Source organism: Maylandia zebra, linkage group LG1, assembly GCF_041146795.1.
Source record: "Maylandia zebra isolate NMK-2024a linkage group LG1, Mzebra_GT3a, whole genome shotgun sequence".
Lineage (NCBI taxonomy): Eukaryota > Metazoa > Chordata > Actinopteri > Cichliformes > Cichlidae > Maylandia > Maylandia zebra.
This window is the reverse complement of record NC_135167.1, coordinates 12,472,143-12,491,146: the sequence shown is the minus strand read 5'-3', so window position 1 is coordinate 12,491,146 and position 19,004 is coordinate 12,472,143. Positions and strand designations below refer to the sequence as shown.

The 19,004-nt window shown below is 41.0% G+C and overlaps 1 protein-coding gene across 2 annotated transcripts in view; it reads left to right on the top strand.

Moving 5' to 3' along the window:
* The window catches only part of sema4bb (sema domain, immunoglobulin domain (Ig), transmembrane domain (TM) and short cytoplasmic domain, (semaphorin) 4Bb), a 63,718-nt gene that overhangs the window by 21,846 nt on the left and 22,868 nt on the right, over positions 1–19,004 (top strand). For both annotated transcript variants that reach the window (XM_014407568.4, XM_014407544.3), the window contains exons 2-3: positions 482–921; positions 18,493–18,653. In XM_014407568.4, coding sequence (XP_014263054.1) covers positions 801–921; positions 18,493–18,653 — 282 coding nt within the window. In that variant the 5' untranslated portion in view covers positions 482–800. The remainder of the gene's footprint in view (positions 1–481; positions 922–18,492; positions 18,654–19,004) is intronic.

Sequence of the window (19,004 nt, the reverse complement as noted above, 5' to 3'; positions counted from 1 at the left end):
TCTTTCAAACAGCAAATTGGATATTCACTTAGGCTTAAGTTTGTGAAACCCTTCAAGCTACCAGATGATGAGTATTTTCATTTTAGCTGGTTAGAGCGCTGAATGATCTGTTTTGCTGAGTTTTCTTTGTGGTGGGAAAAAAACTAAAACAAAAGGTTGTTTGTTCACTATTGAAAGCTGAGGGGCAGATGGATGTGGAAGGTCATTTTTGGGTGATGCCGTTGTTGCTGGCAAAACTAATGAACACTCCTCTCAAATAACAGCTGTTTGAATTAAAATCCACAGCATCCTCTAGAATGAGCCGCTGCTTGAATGTATTAGTCCTTTTGCGTTTGTAGTTTATGGTTATAGCGTCAGAAGCTGGATAAGGATCTGTTATTCCAGCTTGTGTTTCATCTTTTTTTTTTTTCTTTTTTTTTTTTTTTTTTAACTGTTGTTGGAACGCACATAAAGAAAAAACTTCTCTCTCTCCTTTCCACAGATCCAAGATGACTTTAACTAAGTGGAGTCTGGTTGGAGCTTAGCACTGATCAACCGCAGAGCACTATGAGAAGATGAAATCCAGCAGCCTTTAATCCAGAAAGGATTCCCCTTCTCTACACTAAGAGGCTACAAACTGTATGTAAAGACCACCGGGAATACAAGACTCGAATCAAGGACACGATCCACCCCCCTCTGACTTGCAGGAAGATGGGAGTGAGAAAATAACCCTCTGTGGCATCAATAGGAGTTTAATGTATTCCAAGGAATCTTAAAACAAACCTTGTACATCTGTGTTCATCTTAGACAAGCAGGCAACCATGTGGACATTAACTGGGACTGTCCACTGTCTTCCTGCTGCTGCACTGCTATTGGCTAGCTTTCTCCAGTCAGTGATCGCCACTGAGGAAGATGTCATACCTCGAATCAGTTTCCCATACAGTAAGTGTAATTTGTTTTCACTGATGACCAGTTGTGGCTTAACATTGTGGCTGTGAGTGAGTTTTGGCATTATTTCTCCAAAATCTACAGGTCTGTGCATATCACCGTAATGGTTTCCTTTTTTTACATCCTTTCATAAAGAAAACTACAACAACCAAATGTAAAGAGAAATTTTTAATATTACATGCAAATGACCCTGTCTTAAAAGCCTTTTTCTTAGAATGCTTAAAGTGGAAAAATGAAATGCAAATGCCACAACAATAAAGTATAAATATAATATTGCTTGTCTCGGTTTGCAGATCAAGCAAATAAAACATGAACAGAATTAAATAGAGGACTCGTTTCAGCACTGTGAACTCAGAGCAGTGCTTCTTTTTTTTTTTTCTTTTTTACTTGCTCCTACTTCATTACTGAGGTTTTATTATCCTCATTTTCAGCTCTATATTTTTATGCTTGTACTTCAGTAGGGTAGCTATGCATGATTCAGTTCAAATTAACCCTGATTTATCTTATTCTGGGGGCTTGGTACAGCTTCTCAATTTTAGTTTACTTCAGCTTTTTTCTAATTGCACCTCTGAAAGAACAGGTGAGTGTTGCTTCTGTGTGCGTGTGCATGTGCGTGTGTGAGATATTGTTTATTATTTGTATTTGTTAATATGTTTGTCTGAAACAGTCTCTCTTGTAAATAGGATATTGAGTAATTTTATGACAGGGTGTCTTAGCTGCTTTCAACAGGATATCAGAAGATGAGACACTGTTGTTGCAAAGGGATTGATATGGACAGCAACAATGTTTTAAACAATCATCATTTGTTACTAAGGGGCCCAAAGTGTGCCAGGATAAAGTCCTCCACACTATTACACAACTACCAACAACCTGAACCACTGATATGAGTTGGGACAGATTCATGCTTGTTTTTGTTTTTTTTGTTTTTTTTAATACCAATTTTTGACCCTACCATCCGAATGTTGCAACAGAAATCGAGACTCATCGGATGAGGTGATGTTTTTCTGATGTTGGTGAGCGCATGTGAATTATAGCCTTAGTTTCCTGTTCTTAGCTGACAGAAGTGGCACCCTGTGTTGGCTTCTGCTGCTTCAAGGTTCAATGTATTCAACGATGCTCTACTGCATGTTTTGGTTGTAAAAAGCCATTGCTTGAGTTACTGTGGCCTTCCTGTCAGCTGGAATCAGGCCTTTCTTCTTTGACCTATGGCATCAACAAGCCATTTTCACACAGAACTGGCACTCATTGGGAACCAGCCAGTGAGTGCCAGAAATCTGCCCCATTAGTTGTAATTTCAGCAAATGATAAGCCACCACCTAGAAATGAGAAACCTCCTTTCATCTTTCTTCTGAACTTAAGGAGACAAAAATATTGAGTATTAAGTTGAGAATGCACAGCTGTTTCTACTGAAAACATTATGTGTTGAATATGTAACCAACATAGCGGTAGTAAATAAAGGGGGCAGGGCCAGTTTTTCACAGTGTAACATAATAAATATCAGTGATGAGCAAAAACAACATACACAGCTGCAACAAGTCTGCAGGGAAAGAGGCTGTGGAGCAGTGTGTGCATAGATACATGTACGAAACCACAAGTGACTACAGGCCCAGCCCAGAAACACATATGCCAACTTAAGGACAACCGCACTACAAACATCTCTGCATAGATACATGAAATTACAAGTTTTGTTCCCTGAGGGGGTTTTTTCATATTAGATGTCACTTCACACAAAATTTACTGTCTCTCTTGTGTTTTGTTTTCTTTTTTTTCCCCTCTTGGGCCTTGACAGAAAGACTGGGGGAAAATATGCATAACACGTGACTCTGCAGAGTGCAGAGCAAATGAAGTGCAACAATTTGGGGCCCAGTAGCTGCTCTGTAGCACATACAGTCTGGCATCATACCTTCAAAGGCACTTGGTTGCTCTGTGCTTTTTGCTTCTAATTGACCTTTTGCTAATGTGCGACTGAGTGAAACAATTTATGATACAAATATAAACTTAATGTGTCTCCTGGCAAAATCCACTGATTGAATGGGAGACCTTTTTGCACCTGACTTCATCATCGTATGTAATTACTCTGCACACACTGCCACACGTCCTATTATAACAACTGTGGATTAAGCTTCCATAATTTAAACACATGCCGCTGTTTTCCTGTATTTGCTCTGCCGACAGCTTTTTGGGAATTGATTGATGCATTATGGAAGCTTGTGACAAATGAGGTAGCTGTTTGGATGTGGCTCACAGGGGAAATTGACAGATTTTTTTTTTTTTTTTTTTTTTTTTTTTTTTTTCCTTCTTCTCCCCCCTCCTCTCAGGAAAGTCCCACTAAACACATTTCAACATCCTGAATTAGAGCTGTTGAAATGTGCGGGTTTACATGGCCAACAAGATGCTCCTTAAAATAAGCTTCTCGCTTCATTCGTTCATCTGTCTGTTCTCATCCAGGCAAATAGTTTAGTCAAACATTAACCACAGCATAAGTTCATAAAGGTTTAGAGGTATATTGGCTCCTTTAAGCACACCTGCCTGTATTTGAAGCCCCTCCCCCCAGAAGGTTTGTTTCCCTCCTCTTTAGCCACTTTAGTGAGCTGTCATCCTGTGATTCACATGCACCACCTCAAATTAGCATCTCTCATACCCAAGAACAACCTTTCACATCCTTGAGCCATTTAGCTTATTTCTCTAAGAGCTGAATAGACTAAATTGGCCCAAGGCTGGTTCCCAGCAAGTGAGTGTTTTGCAAACCACTGATGTTTCTTTCTACCCCCCTACTTTGCCTCACTCCACGCGGCATTCATCATCTTAAATTCATGTATTTTGACATGAACGATGAGTGATTGAGGTTGTCAGCTGGAGAGCATAAGTAGTAGTGTGAGAAACTGTTTTTCAACTGACAATTTCATGTAGAAAGTCTTATTTAAAAGTCACTGGCACTGATTATAAGCTCTTTAATGAGACAACAGCTTTGCACAAACACTAGCATGCTTCATATATAAACTAACCTTTGTTTGACCTCCACCACTGCTGCAAAACATGTAAAGCAGGTCACCTCTTTAAATAGCCGTTTCTGATTGGCATTGTCTGTAAGAAAAGGGGACCCGGCCTGTTTTCTGGAGAGAGCACCCTTGCCCTCTTCCTTGAAAAGCATCCCTCTTCCTTTTTGTCCTCCTTCCCTCTCTCCTCATCCTTCCTTCTCTCCTAATGAGCAAGCTAATCTCTCATGTGTAGTGAGTAGGGGTTTTTGTGGTTGCTGCAAAGGGAGAGCTTGTCTGTTTTTCATTATGGTTCTTGAGCAGAGGCAGAGCAGCACAAAAGATCATGGGACTTGGAGCTGTAAGCAATGGTTAGGCATACAGCATGTATCCCTGTTAGTTATCAGAAGCTTCTCAGACAGTACTTTCTGAAGAGGTGCACTGAAGAGATGGATTCTTTTTGTTCTTTAATTTTCTTTTCTTTTCACTTTAATCAAGGAGACATTCGAGTTCAGACTTGAGTACGTTAACTACAGTGTTTGTCACACACTTACTTGGGCGAGCCACCCAACTAAATTCTATTTTGCAATCTTTGTCTTTTTTTTTTTTTCTTTTGTTCCCCCACAATCCACTGACACAGTCTCTTCAGTACTGGACAAACTCCTCACTTTTATTTTTGGAAAGTTATCACTAACCAGCTAGGCCCACTGTCCAACATACTCTCAAGTTGACCATTATAGATTGCAGATGAGAAGGGTAGCATATCCAAAACCTTCAGCAGATGGAGAACTGCTTCAACTGACAGTAGGGCTGCCACGATTTGTCGACTAGTCACGATTACGTCGACTATCAAAATCGTCGACGACTGATTTAATAGTCGACGCGTCGTTTGAAGCTTTGTAAGATCACAAAAGACGCAGGAATAAGTGGCAGGATTTAAGAGTGTAATAACGGACTGAAACAGAAGATGGCAGCATTGCATGTACAAGGATGTCAGCTACCGTTAAACCCCGAAGAAGAAGAAGAAGAAGAAGCAGCTGTGTCCCAGAATTCATAGCGCGGCCCAGCGCAGTTTCCAACAATGGCAGCAGCTGGTTAGTTTTAATGTTACTCTTATTATTCTTTCTGGGTCACAAAATAAACGTTTAACATATTTTCAGGCGAGAATGTAGCTGTGTAAACCTCAAATATCTGCTCAGTTTATCAGGACACCACATATTTTCAAAAGCGCTCCTACGTTTTCGGAGACGTCTGTTACCCACTAGCTCGTTAGCGAGCTGGGGGCTAGGCTCACTAGCGCCGTGAGAACACCGGACTCCCCGCAAATCGTTTTCAAACCCACCGCCGTCTTTCGCTACTCAGGTTAAATATATATGAGTCACTTAGATAACTTAAAATGTTGTTGTTTGGCTTTTTTTTTTTTTTAGTATTTTATTTGTTCCTGAGTAAATCAGTTTGTCTGAGATTAAAGTTATAGTTTTTACACAGCTGAATAAACGTCAAGCAGACAGCTGATTATCAGAAGTGTGAGATGCTCCAGAATATACTCCAGTGTCCTGTTATATTTTAGATAGCAAGGAGTTTATTAAACTTCACCGAAACAATCTGCAAATTTCATTAAAATTTAATAAACTATCATCTTGTCTTTATTTTTAGTTAGCACAGACCTTAAACACTTAAAGCTGTAAGCTAATGATAGTTATATAAGAGCAGATGCTGCTGGTGCAATAAGCTGTAGTTTTACGTCCAATGGATGATGATCTGATTAGTCGACTAATCGCAAAAATAATCGGTGACTAGTCGACTATCAAAATAATCGTTTGTGGCAGCCCTAACTGACAGTAGCCCCTTTTCCATTAGTACCCATTCGGATCGACTCGACTCGCCAAGGTTTTCAAGGTTTTCCAATAGGTGATAGTAGCCGGTACAAGGTGCTACAATAGTACCTACTCAACTGGACAGGTATTAAAATGTGATGTCGTAAGACTGCATGCCACCATTTGACTGGTCAGTGGAGTCACTCAATGAGTCATGAGAGCATCTTGTTCACAAAAATCAAATCTGCCATTTTTAAGACCCGGCAACGAGGGAAATGGTTAGGGAAAAAAAACAGTGCTGTGGTTCCCGAGTCTGACGAAAAGCGACAGACCAAGCAGCAGGTATATCATTGCCTCGACGTCCACCTTTGTTGTAGCATTTGTGTTGCATACTAATTGCGTCACGGGACGCTCAGCTGTGTTGCTGTGACAACAACGGCAAACATTAGGTGGGACACGATTGTAATGGAAAACTAGTCAATCCGAGTAGAGTTGTGACAAGTAGGACAGAGTAGGTACTAATGGAAAAGGGGCTTAAGTTGAGCTCACTAAGACTGCAGCAGAAGGGCTTTTGCCGCTGTGGAGACCGTAAAGTTTCCGTCCACAGGATGAGGAACTTGCTGGAGAGTAGTATCCACCTCTACATCCATTTTCTGCCACTTCTCTGCTTAGACCGCCACCCCTGAAAGCAGAGTTGCCTGGACCTCCCTCTCCCTGGCCACCTCTAGCTCTTCCAAGGGACATAGAGGCTTTCCTAGACCACAAAGTAATCCCCCCAGGGTGTTCTGGGCTTGTCGCCAGTAGGACACGCCCAAACCACATCAGCTGGCTTCTTTCAATGTAGAGGGGTAGCAGATCTACTCTGAGCCCCTCCCGAATGACCAAACACTTCACCCTTTCTCTAATAGACCTTTTCCACTAGTACCTACTCAACTTAAAAGTACGGGGTTTCAGTTGTTTCTCATTACAATTGAGTACTAATGTGTGTGGACTTGTTATAGCAAATGACATCATTTGTATGCGACACAAACTGCACAACAGTGGAAGTTGAGATATGGTATTCTGCTGCTCGGTGCGTGGCTTTTTGTTAGACAAGGACCACGTTGGTTTTTTTTTGTTTTTTATTTAGTCATTTACTTCATTGCCATGTTTCAAAATTGGCGGATTTTTGTGAGGAGCCACCCTCATGAGTCATCAAAATTTGTCACTGTCTGGCCACCGGTGGCATACAGTCCAACGCTTCATTTTTGGATCATTTCAGATTAAGTGGAAACCGTCTAAGTAGATACAACAAAAAGCACCCGGTACCAGGTCCTACAACCTAATTGAAAAAGCTTAAAATCCAAGTTGAGTTAAACTGAGCTGTGAAGGTACTAGGAGAGCTCCCATAAAGCTCCTTTTCCACAACACCCTACAAAGGAAGGTCGTTTCAGCCGCTTGCAACCACTGCTCATGGTTATAGATTAAAGTTGTAACGTAGATTGACTGGTAAATCAGCAGCGTTGCTGTCACACTCAGCTCTCTTTACCATAACAGACTGATATAGAATCCACATCACTACCAATCCATGCCAATGTTTGCATTTACTGCTTTACTCTACTCTGTTGTAAAGAAGTCCCCAGGATACTTGAACTGCTACCATTGGAGTAGCAATCTGCCTTGACCCAGAGTGGGCACATCACCTTCTTCTGGCACCAGACTTGGAGATGCTAATTCACATTCCTGTTATTTCACACTCGGATGCAGTTTGCTCCAATGCATGCTGAGGTCAGCTACTGATGAATCCAGAAGAAATCATCCGCAAAAGGCAGAGGTAATCCTGAGGTCACCAAACTGGTAACCATCTGCTGCTTGGCTGTGCCTAGAAAGTCTGTCCATAAAGGTTATGAACCAAGTCGGTAACAAAAGTATATGGTATCTTAAGATTGTGTGGTTGTGCTTGCTTTTGTGTCCATGTGTGCCCAAACACACCCTGTACCCCTACCGCCACCACAGTTTAATTATTTGGGGAACTAAATTGAATATCATCGTTTTAGTGCTGTTAATCATCTTCCTCTTGAATCAATAATTTAACCTTAAAGAAATATGCTTAGAGATGCTTGAAATGATTGCCTCATAGCAGTGTCTGTCTGTTAGGGATAATGCGACTGCAGAGAAAACATTGTAGCCTTACTCACACTGAAGGAAAAACGTGCTTTTACATTTGAGTGGATTTTTGTACAGATTGAACAAGCTCTCTAAATGCCAGATAATTGTGTTCTACATTAAGCACAGTACTTCAGTGGTGCGTTTTAATGTGATTAGGTGGTGATCGCCTCCCTCCACCCATTTCTTTGTTCCCTTTTTATTGCTGCTTTTTAGTTTCTAGTTGGTTTAAGGCACAAGACACAACACAGATGAGTTCAAATCAATTCTTGCTGCTATATTTAAATCTAATGTGCAAGTTTCCTACGATTCCTGAATGTTTTTTTACCTACAACGGGAAGATCTGCTTTTACTGTGATAATGTTAAGAGGGAATCTGGAAGAAAGGTTCTAAAACAAAAGATACATAATCAAGCTCTGAACACAAGTAGCATCTAGAGAGTCTGTCAGTTACTGCTTTCTGTCATTAGTGTTTTCATGTGCAGCAGTATAGACTGTGTAAAACGAAGGGCACAGATCAGATCAGCTTTAACACTTTTAGAGGAGCAAATGAAAATGCCCATTTAAGCCAAGCTACAGAGCATGCTGTGTATGCTCTGTGTACACAGTGTCCTTTCTTGTGTACGTTTGGTTTATGTTAGGCGAATATTGTCCGCTTTCTCTCATGCATGCTAATCCACTGACCTTGGCAGTGTGTGGATCGTGGTTCAAAAACAGAGGAGGGGCAGCAAGAAGGGGTGGGGCTGGGGGGCTGGGGGTGGTTGTTCAGAGCAAAGGCTGGTGAGGTTTTAGACATGCTCCAATGGCCACCTAAAACCCAGCAAGGACACGCCCACTGATCCTGAAAGAAAAGCGGTCTGTGGCTTCCAGCAGAGGTGGCACTCACAAGTGCCTGCATACAAAAACCATAACGGCCACAACAATGGAAGGTAATTGCAGCACATCAACCCTGTCTCTTTCAGATGTTTTAATGGACTCATCACTCGCACGGTCCAGAGAATGTACAGAAAAGTTTAAACTTTCAAATTTCGATTAGGAACATTTGATTTAAGGGAAATAGCAAGCGAAATGATGGTCGTAGCGAATAATTTAGATGGACAGCAAGGAATGTGAGGTTAAAGAGTGTCATTAGGCAATTTTGGATTGCTGTGCTGGAGTGTACATTTGGTTAGCCTAATCACTATTAAAAAGTTAACAGCAGAGGTTCTGAGTTTTTCCATTGCTGTAACACAAAAAGGCTTTTTCTTGTTCGACTGTAACATGAAAAAGCTTTAATTTGGTTTCTGTGGCGCTGAATCTGCATTGTAGTGGACTTGTCTGAGAACAAATGGCTTTTGCACACACTTCTGTCAAAAAGGCATTCTTTCAAGAATTTATTTATTTATTTAAAACGAGAATGACAAAACAAACAAAAAGGAAAACCACTGGGGGAAATAAGACGCCCAACAACAATTTACTGCTCATTGTCCATGCATGACAATTTGCAGTAAAAACAACTCATTCCATAGGAAAAAATGGACAGACACAGCAAACGGTCCTGAAAATAAAACACAAAGACTAAATAGCTTGAAACAAACGGGATGTCATTTGTCTTTATACACGTTCTGCTTATTAATGAAAGGTTTTACATCTTTTGTAAACACTTGAGTTTTTCACGAGTTTTTCTTCCTAAACAACCGTTCCAGCTATTTGGCATTTGAGAAATGAAATGAAATAATGCCGTTCATTGTTTTCAAAATGTTTCTTTCAGGATTGCTACCTAGTAGAATGTAGACCCACCTTAAGGTAGGGCTGCACAATTAATTACATTTTAATCTTCATCACAATTTTATCACATGATATTGCATGTGATATTGGACCTCACAAATCACCATCTAATGCCAATCATGCACCGCATGGCTTGCAGTGTCTTACGAGTAACACTACGTTAAGACAAGTATTCACCAAAAATCAAAGGTCTTGCACAGCATAATGCAGAGAGCTCGTCCTCTGAAGCAGATCATCTGTTCGGAAATGCTTTGGATTTAGGGCAAGTGATGTTAACCAAGAACAAATCCTACGCAACAAGTAGAGTTGTGTCTGCACGGAAAGCAACACAACTGACTTATTAAAACGCACCACAAACTGCAGTGTGACGAATGCCTGAAGGCCATGAAATGTTTGGTTTACAAGAAATGACTTCAAATCGCAACTCCTTTAAACCTGCTGCATCACGAGGAGATTTACTTCTCTGCTGGCTCTATTGTTTACACTTGTGTCTGTAATGGTCTAACTGTACATAATGGCTAGCTCAGAGCAGGTTTGCCCTTCTCTAGCAGAGACCATGACTGTTTGACTTCCTATGGATTCTGCTGACGATGACTTGAAATTTGTGGAACTTCTGACATCTTTTCTTTTTTCTTTTTTTTTTTTTGTGCTTAAAGCCACTTGAATAGCAACACTTTTTTCCTCACTATTGAATTGCACATGTGTTCTGGTTGTTGGGTTTTTTTCCCTCTGGAAAAAAGTACTTTGAATAAATTGCATTAAAACCTGGTGTCCATATGGTGATATGATTATATGCCAGAACTGATTCATATAACAGCACCAACATTTCAGAATGCAGTGCACTTTATTAAAAAAAAAAAAAAAAAAAGGTGTCTACTCTTGCACTTTTCAGGAAACTCTTTGGATTTTACCTTTCAGTTTAGGCTGTACTGAAATGGTTAAAAGCAGCCGTCTCATGTATCTTTCATTAGAAGTCTGAACTTTCCTGACTTGCTTCCAGTATTTAATGCACTCCATATGCATTTTACTCCTGCTATAGTGGATGTGTGTGGAAAAGAGACTCACGTGTGTCCTCCAGTGCAGTGTCTCACTGCATATCTTCTGTGTTTTCTGTGATAAAGTCACTTTTTTCTTTTTTTTTTTCTCCTTTCTTTTAATAGTTTGCTTTTTAAAAAAAAAAAAAAAAAAAAAAAAAAAAAATCAGCCACTTTATCAGTCTTTAGGTTGTGATGCTTTTGAACCATGGCAGGTCAATGTAACCCTTATGCTCAAGTGTGGAGACTAGTGCAGCTGATCCTGAACTCACCAGGCTTCTGATATCAGCAGGGCTATTAGAAACAAACATGACGGTAGAAGAGCAAGAGGAAAAGCATGCAGCCCTTCATCCAAGGTGTGTCTGAGTGTGTGGGTGAAAAGCCATTAGTGTAAACCAGTGTGCTTGACCACTTCTCATCCTTGGTCACTATGTGGTGGATGAGTGGAGAGCATGAGACTCTGTGCGACTCCAGCCTGCTCTTCTCATCAAGAGCCTCTCCAGAGACATGCATGCACACATGTACGCACTCACCAGGTTGTGTTTATGCTGTCGTAGCACTCTAAAAGACTTTCAGCACATGCCAGTCCTAAGTGTGTGTACTTTGTAAACTGAGAGCAGTTCCACTGGTGCCCATCAACATGTACTTTGATGGGATTCTAACTCCAGCAGAAACTAAGCTGTAAGTGTTGCAAGCCAGCTAGATTTGGACATTTGTGCTATGGACTTGCATGACTCTTTGTTCCCCCCCTATTCAAATCCAATTGGGTGGGTCATAGTTATCAAGCAATTCAGTTAGCACTCCCGTCTATAGAAGGGAGTGTAAGTGAACCTCTTTAGCACAAGCAAAAATGACAGTGGTTGGATTGATTACCATTACCTGTTTTTTGTTTTGTTTTTGTTTTTTTGTTTTCTTATTTCATTAAATATTTTAACGGCAATTACTTCGCCACAAATTTTTGTGTAGCTAATTAGCTCCTCCAAATATTAATGCAGTTCCCTAATTTTTCTCAGGACTTTTCATCAAGCATCAGTTCAGGATGTTAACTCTTCAGTGCCCTCCTGAAACACCTGGCAAATTGGCCTTCCCATTAGCCTCTTTTGTGCTTTAATGCTGGGCAATATGAAACATTTATACCTGCTTCACATCATATGAATCACATCAGCCTGTTACAGCTTTAAAATCTGTAGAATAGAGGTGGGCTTAATTCCCTCAATCACTGATACTACTGCGAGAAAGTCTCAGTATTGAATTCAGTGAATTCTTAAACAGATTCATCACACATTTTAGTTCTTGGCACATAAATACAGGGGTATGTGCATTTGTGCTACTGTTACATCTTGGCGTCACTTGTCTGCAATAGCAACTCTTAGCACTTGCGGAGATTTCACACCTATTGGAGTCTAAAACTAGTTTTCCCATCTGTTTCTTCAAATTATAGGAGCACTTGTTTTTGTTGAAACATTACATCGCTATGATAAGTATTACTTTTTCCTGTTGACACAGAGTAGCTAATGGCCCACCACCCACTTGTGCCATACAGAACTTGAACCAAATGTGCCCTTGGAGCTAAAGCAAGCAGGCAAACTGTAAACACTGCAGGAGTTTATTGTTAATATCTTAAATGTGGTGGTATTGCCCACCCCCACTAAAGAGGATGGAGGAGGAGTGTTTGAAAAGGCACCACACACGACAAGCACAGGCACGTCTGCTTTGAATTGAGTGAGGAAAATGATGCCAAATGTTTGTCTCCTCCTCTCTCCCTCTCTGAGTTTCAAGGTCTGTGTTTGAATAACTCACTCAGATACCTCATCATCAGGATTTTGTAAGCTTTCAGCTGTGATGGAACACTGCGCCACATCGCCTTGCTGGTCTGAGTGTTGGGCGGGCGCATGCCAGTTCTGAGTGCATCAGGATGACACCTAAGAGCCTTTAATTACAGGGCATGCTGTCTCTGTCAGCTCCTCTGCTTTTAGAGCCATGCTGTGCTTTATGCACTGACCTCATCCTTGTTACATATGTGTTGGACAGATGTTTTCTTCTTCAGCTGGTGAAGGAAGCTTTTTCAAGAATTGCATGGCTTGTAGGCTACACACATTTCAAACAAACATTCTGCCGTTGCACGGTTTTCTGTTGCTGCTCCGATGTATTTATGCACCTGTAACCATATGGCATTATTAACACTTTTTTTTTTCTCCATTAAAAAAAAAAAAAAAAGCATAATCCTCACATGCAAACAAACACTGGACTTGCACACTGTCAGGCTCTGGTTATTATCTGCAAGGCCCAGCTGTCTCTCAGTATGACATGCACACACTCACACACACATTAAGACATGAGCAGACCAGACAGCATATTCACTCACACATCTACAAGTGCAGCAAAGCCGTTATTACAAACACCACAGTACAAGTAAGCCTCATGGCCTGGCTTTGTGGATACTGTAGAGTTCAGTACTGTCAGCTTTATTTCCCATCCAGTAAAGTCAATTTTTCTTTTTTCTTGACTTTTCATTTTAAAAGGAATATCTTTTAGACACTACTTGGTTAAAGATGCTGTTTGCAAACCTGCCACATACACGTGACATTGAAGAAGTGCAGAACTGCAATATCTCCCAGAATTGGCGTCACGTTTCTTTAACGGAAACAGAATCTACTCGGATAGCCCTAGTCATTTTTATTTTCCTGTGGTGTTTCCCAGTTAGTACCCCCTGCTCCTCTAACACACTTTGTCTCCTCATCAGAGGTCCGACTGTGCAGACAAACTGTTTCTGTGCTGACTTGGCAGGTAAACTACAGCAGTAGAGATCAGATCGGAGCCGCTCTGCTTTTGGTTGCCAGTAGTCACCGGCGATGAAATAACATCACTTCGCCTAAGCATCGGGAGCAGCAGAGCTGAGATGACCTTGAAGCGACTTCTGTCGGCTTCTGTCAGCTCCAGCACTGCTATCAAACCCTTTGTCAAATCATGTCAAACAGAGAGCCTTGAAGCTGTGCACTCTTGTGTAGCTTTATTTAGCTGAGGGCAGAGATAGTGTTTGTTTTGCTTTGCTTTTTTTCTTTAAATATATAAATAAATGGTAAATGGCCTGCATTTATATATATATATATATATATATATATATATATATATATATATATAAATAAAAAAATTGGTGCCTTGCATGCAAGATAAGCCAAGCTCTGTCTGAGATTGATATCAGCTTTGTTACCCTCTCCTCCTTTTGGTTTTCTCATCCTAGCTGCAAGCGAGCCCCTTTGTCCCCATTGCCCCCTTGTGCCTTGTGACTTGGCTCATGCTGCTATAGTAAATCTGGGGCATGTTTACACTCAGTGTTCTGGCAGGCGTATACCTACCAAGCAGCCAATCAGTCACCCCACCCTAAAATCTCCCATTAAACCTTTTGAAAAAAATTTATCCTGTGCCATTTTTCTCCCCCCCCCCCCCCCCCCCCTTAAATGTGATTCCTGCCAAAGTGCTACCATGAATAGTATTTCTCAGTAACACTACATCTGCAAGCTGGCGCCCTGAGGATATCTTAGTTACCTCGATGGTGAGTAAGCACCCACTGAACTTGCGCAGCTGTGATGTGAATAAAGGGATTCAGAGGAAAGTAAATCCTACTGTATTCCTTTTGTTTTTCTCAAGGTCTGGGTTCCTGTTAAAAGAACAGATGAACCTTTTTTAGAACTGTACTTCTGAAAGTTTATTTCTGAAAGTTGCATGAGCAGATTGATTTTTCTCATGTGTGCATTATAAATATGACCTTCAGCCAGCTGCAGCACCACTTGGCTTACCACATAAAGGCTGTAAACAAGGAAATAAAAGGTAATGGGCTGTATACAAAAAACGGACATATGTTGTGACCTCCACCAACTGGTGTGTGCTCTGCTGAAGCTTTGAGTTTATGTTACCATGCTTTTTTTTTTTTTTTTTTCTTTAAGCCAGAAGTCACGTTTAAGTTAGAGGTAATCATGAAGTTATGAGCGAACACTGGCTAGCTTAGTTAGAAAAGTGCATCCACAGACGTATGCATTAGTGCTAAGTAACTTAATTACATTTAACTACACAGTAAACGATGATTTTTGTCTGATGCTTACACTGAAAAAGCGCAAAGTCACACACATCAAAAAAGGTCACCTCCTAGTTTCTCCTAGCGCTAGAAACCCATCAAAGTAACAGACAGCTAACGACTAGCACCACCCGTGGTGGTGGGTCAAAGCAGGCCAGCATATTTAAATCCTGGCAGACCAATGGGCTTTTGAAGCCAACTCAGAAGTGCCTGAAATCCATTAGCCAATGAGGAACATGGTCAAACGCACCCCTCCTTGTGACATCCACTTCCTTGCAACCACAATGATGACATTAGAAACAGCATCTCAAGGGTTCAAAATTGGACTATAGAAATCAGAGGTGATGTCTCAATAGCTATGTATATAATATAGGTATTTTTTTTGGGGGGGGGGGGGGCTATGCTCCAGTACTACTTGCCTTTTCAGCTTTTCCTCCAAGCAGACAAGCACTTATTGGAACCAGTAAACACTGCTCACATTGCAACATTCACATACACACATCGCATTTTAGGCTCTGTTGTGCACACTGGAATTCATATCTATAGGCTTATATACATATTAGAATATATTAAATCCCCTCCATAAACATATTTAATATATGAAAAATAGGAGGATATGCATTTGCATTGGCTGGCTTACAAATCTCTTCTTAAATTCATGACGTATGTAGCCACTCATTGTGTGCGCACAGAATTAGTTTGATTCCCTGACTCTCAAGCAAACAGTTCCGTAATCACAAAGCATCTGTTTGCTGAAATCCTCTGTGATCTGATTTCTTCCTGCCATCTCTAACTCCAGCGAAATGAAGAAAATCACAGTGAATAAATACATGTAATACGCTTGCAAAATTGAATTCCACATAATTAATAACTGGGAGGTGATTAAGTCTCAGTGGAGACGAGACATCGGGCTCTTGGATGCTGTGTTAGTGCTGCATGCAGACCTTGTTCTGCACTCTCCATAACCATGGAGAATTCAGGCAAATCACCTTATTTGACTTCCATGTTGGAATTCAGAGAACCTGCTAACTAATTCAGCATGTTAACACCAGGAATAAAACAGTTATATTGCTGGTAGGTGTGATGTGATGACCATTGGCAGAGGTTGATGGCCTCACTTGGTGACAGCCAGCTGATTAAACAAGCGGGTGATGAATGGAACTGGAGCCTGGCTGTGAAATGACCTGCAGTTGCTGCTGCTGTCTGTGGATGCCCGGTGTTCTGCTGCAATCATGTCAAAACACACAAGCGATCTACTGCATCATAAACTTCAGAAATCTCCCTCAAAAACCAGCCTCTGAAGGGAGGAGCTTTGGTTTTTCTTTCTGAAATCCCTGCAGCTTGACACAACTCTGACATTTGTTACTATTTGACCTTCTGCTCTTATCAGAAATCCATCTCAAAGTGCTTTGAAAATAAGCTCTCTTTCCTCCGTCTGCATGTTTCTTCATAGTTCAACATCTCAATCCAGTCTTCCTGGTTACAACTCCCACTCAGTACCCCAACCTCCTGCTAAGTTGCCTCATCCTGCTTCCAGAGTAAAAGTTTCATGACTTTGCCCTCCCCCTTGCTCATTATTCCATTGTCTGTCTAAGAGATTGTCACTGTGATTTATGTCAGGGAGTTTTAATATGCGGTGGAAAGGCTGTTTTTTGGTTCTAGTGAATGTCCAAAACCCAGGGGAATCCTGACAATCGCAATCTATGATATGTCCCCCTGTTGAGAGGAGACATTGCACTCCTTTGTCTGCAGGCTCTGCTGGGACTGAGTGTACCTCACTTTATGAGCATTTAAGGATATTTTAGCACATTTAATTTACCCTGAAATAAAACCAGTTTTTCGTTCTCTTTACAGGAAAAATTCAATTTCTTCCTGTCCAGAAGGACACCTGCATGACTATAGGAAATATGCTTTATTATTATAATTATTTTGTATCCCTTCCCCATAATTTTAATGATGGGACCCTGGTCTCCATTGACTCCAGATGTCACAATGTTTTCAACAGAACGAGCACTGTAACAGCAGAAAGAGCCTAAACATTGATTGTGGACAAGATGTGGCTTGTGCAGCTGGCTTTCACTCCCACAAGGGGAAGACCATCATCTGCCAAAGTGCCTTGAGTGTTAGATGAACCATTTGTTTGTGAGCATATTGAAAAGTTTAAGTCATGGGTTGTAGGGTTGTAAACATTTATTGCAGCTTTATCAGCTCCATTTGCATTATGGGCCAATGCACCACCTGGTAGTGTTGAGGGAAAACTTCTTGCTGGTGTCTTTTTTTTTTTTTTTTTTTTCTGTCAGAAGTGTCTAAATTTGAATCCAGCTTACTGGTTATACATGTGGAAAAGGCTGTAAATGGTTTAACAGCAGCAAATATTAGTGTTTACGACCTCAGATTCGAGCCAGTAATCTTATTTGGACAAGCAAATGGAGTCCGTGACCTCCAGTGTTTTGGCTCGCAAAGGACACAGAGTGTGTTTTAATATGTTTGGAACGGGAGGCAAGAGATAAACATTTACAAAGATGGTCAAAAGCTGCAAAGAGTGGGATGCGTGTAGGCAGAGAATGCACTGATCTTATATTACACGCACTTGGTCAGCTTTTCTGAGCTGAGAAAACGAATGTCAAATATGACGCAATAACATTCATCTACAAAAAGATGGGCCCCACTTGATTGTGATTTGTCCAAACCCTGAAAGTCTTGAATAAAACGCTTTATTGGGTTTTGTTTTGCTTTTATATTTGGTCTGTTTGAAGTGTATTATACGGTTAGTCCAAGCGAAAAGTGACCAATTGTCAGACCTCCCGCTGCCTATAAAAGCTGTCTCCAAAAATGAATCCAATCCTCTTCACAGTAGAAAGCAGTAAAAAGCTTCTGATGCCACTATTGAGAACACTGAGTCCTCTGTGATGCTAAGGGAAATGCTATAAAAGGAGCAATGTGTACATAAAGTCTGTATTTAATCAGAAGAATCATTTGAAGCTGCAGGAAATCGAGCAATGTGGGGAAAAAGTAGCTCATTTGACTTCTGGCCCACTGCTTAAGAGATCTTTTTGAAGAAGCTGCAGAATCAGGGAGATTTAGATTAGTATTGAGCAAAGGAAGCTTTTACCCTGCTGCCAGTAATGATTCGAACGAAAAGGGGGTCGGCCAGCACAGAGAAGCGTAGACGTGGCTCAGTGGTGTGTGTCTTCTCATGGAGAAGCTGGTGGCTGCGACTAAAGAAGCGAAGAAGACTGCCGCCTCCAAGAGTGAGGCTCAAGGAAGACGGGTTTGATAAGAGTTCACGTTGTGTGTCATAAAATTAATTTGACTGAATCTCGCAAGCAAGTGTTGGCTGTAGTTTTGGTTTGTGGTTCTTTATGTAACCTTGAGATTCTCAGTTTTTTGGAGTGCTAAAACAGAAGTTCCTGTCAGCTTAAGGAACAGTTGTCTTCTGCTCATCTCAGGTTGGAATTTGAATGTCAGAGGCCTGCAGAAAAGCGGGATACATGTCATGGTGTTCTGCAGGGGTTGACTGACAGTTCTGGGTTAAACAGGTGTCCATGATTAAGTGCTACTGAGTGCATGGACTTAAAAGCCCCCCTCCTTAAAATAAAATCAGATCAGTCATCTTTTTTTCTGTGCTTTGAGCATCAGGACATGTTCTGTACTAATCTGTTCCTTTCTGTTCTGCTGTGTGTGTGTGTGTGTGTGTGTGTGTGTGTGTGTGTGTGTGTGTGTGTGTGTGTGTGTGTGTGTGTCGTCTTTTTCCAGATGCAAAGGAAAGATCAGCTAAGAGGTTCTCGGCAAACGGCGTCTTTAATTACACCTCTCTGCTGCTCAGCCAGGAAGACGACATGCTGTATGTGGGAGCTAGGGAGGCACTGTTCGCCCTCAGCCTCTCAGACATCAGCAAAATCAAGCTGCAGAAGAACGTGAGTGTAACAAAATGCCAAATGCCTCATCTGAGTCCAAATTGCATGTTTAAAACACGAATTGCTGGTTCACCAGGCTCGCACATGTGACAAACTTTGCTGGTAGATAGTTCAGGGAGAATATCTAAAGCTCTGAATTACCACTTTATGGACTTGTCATTAATTTGAGCTGTAGGCCGATGGTGTTAAATAAATAAATCCTGGCAATTTTCACCATATTTTTTTAATATAGTCAAGAGAGTAGATAAAGTTAAATTAAAGTTTTAAAAAAAAGTGTGGAAACACCTGCTCAGTCTCTTTACTATTTGGACTTCTGTTGCCATGAATCGGTGACTTTTCTCAGAGCAGCGA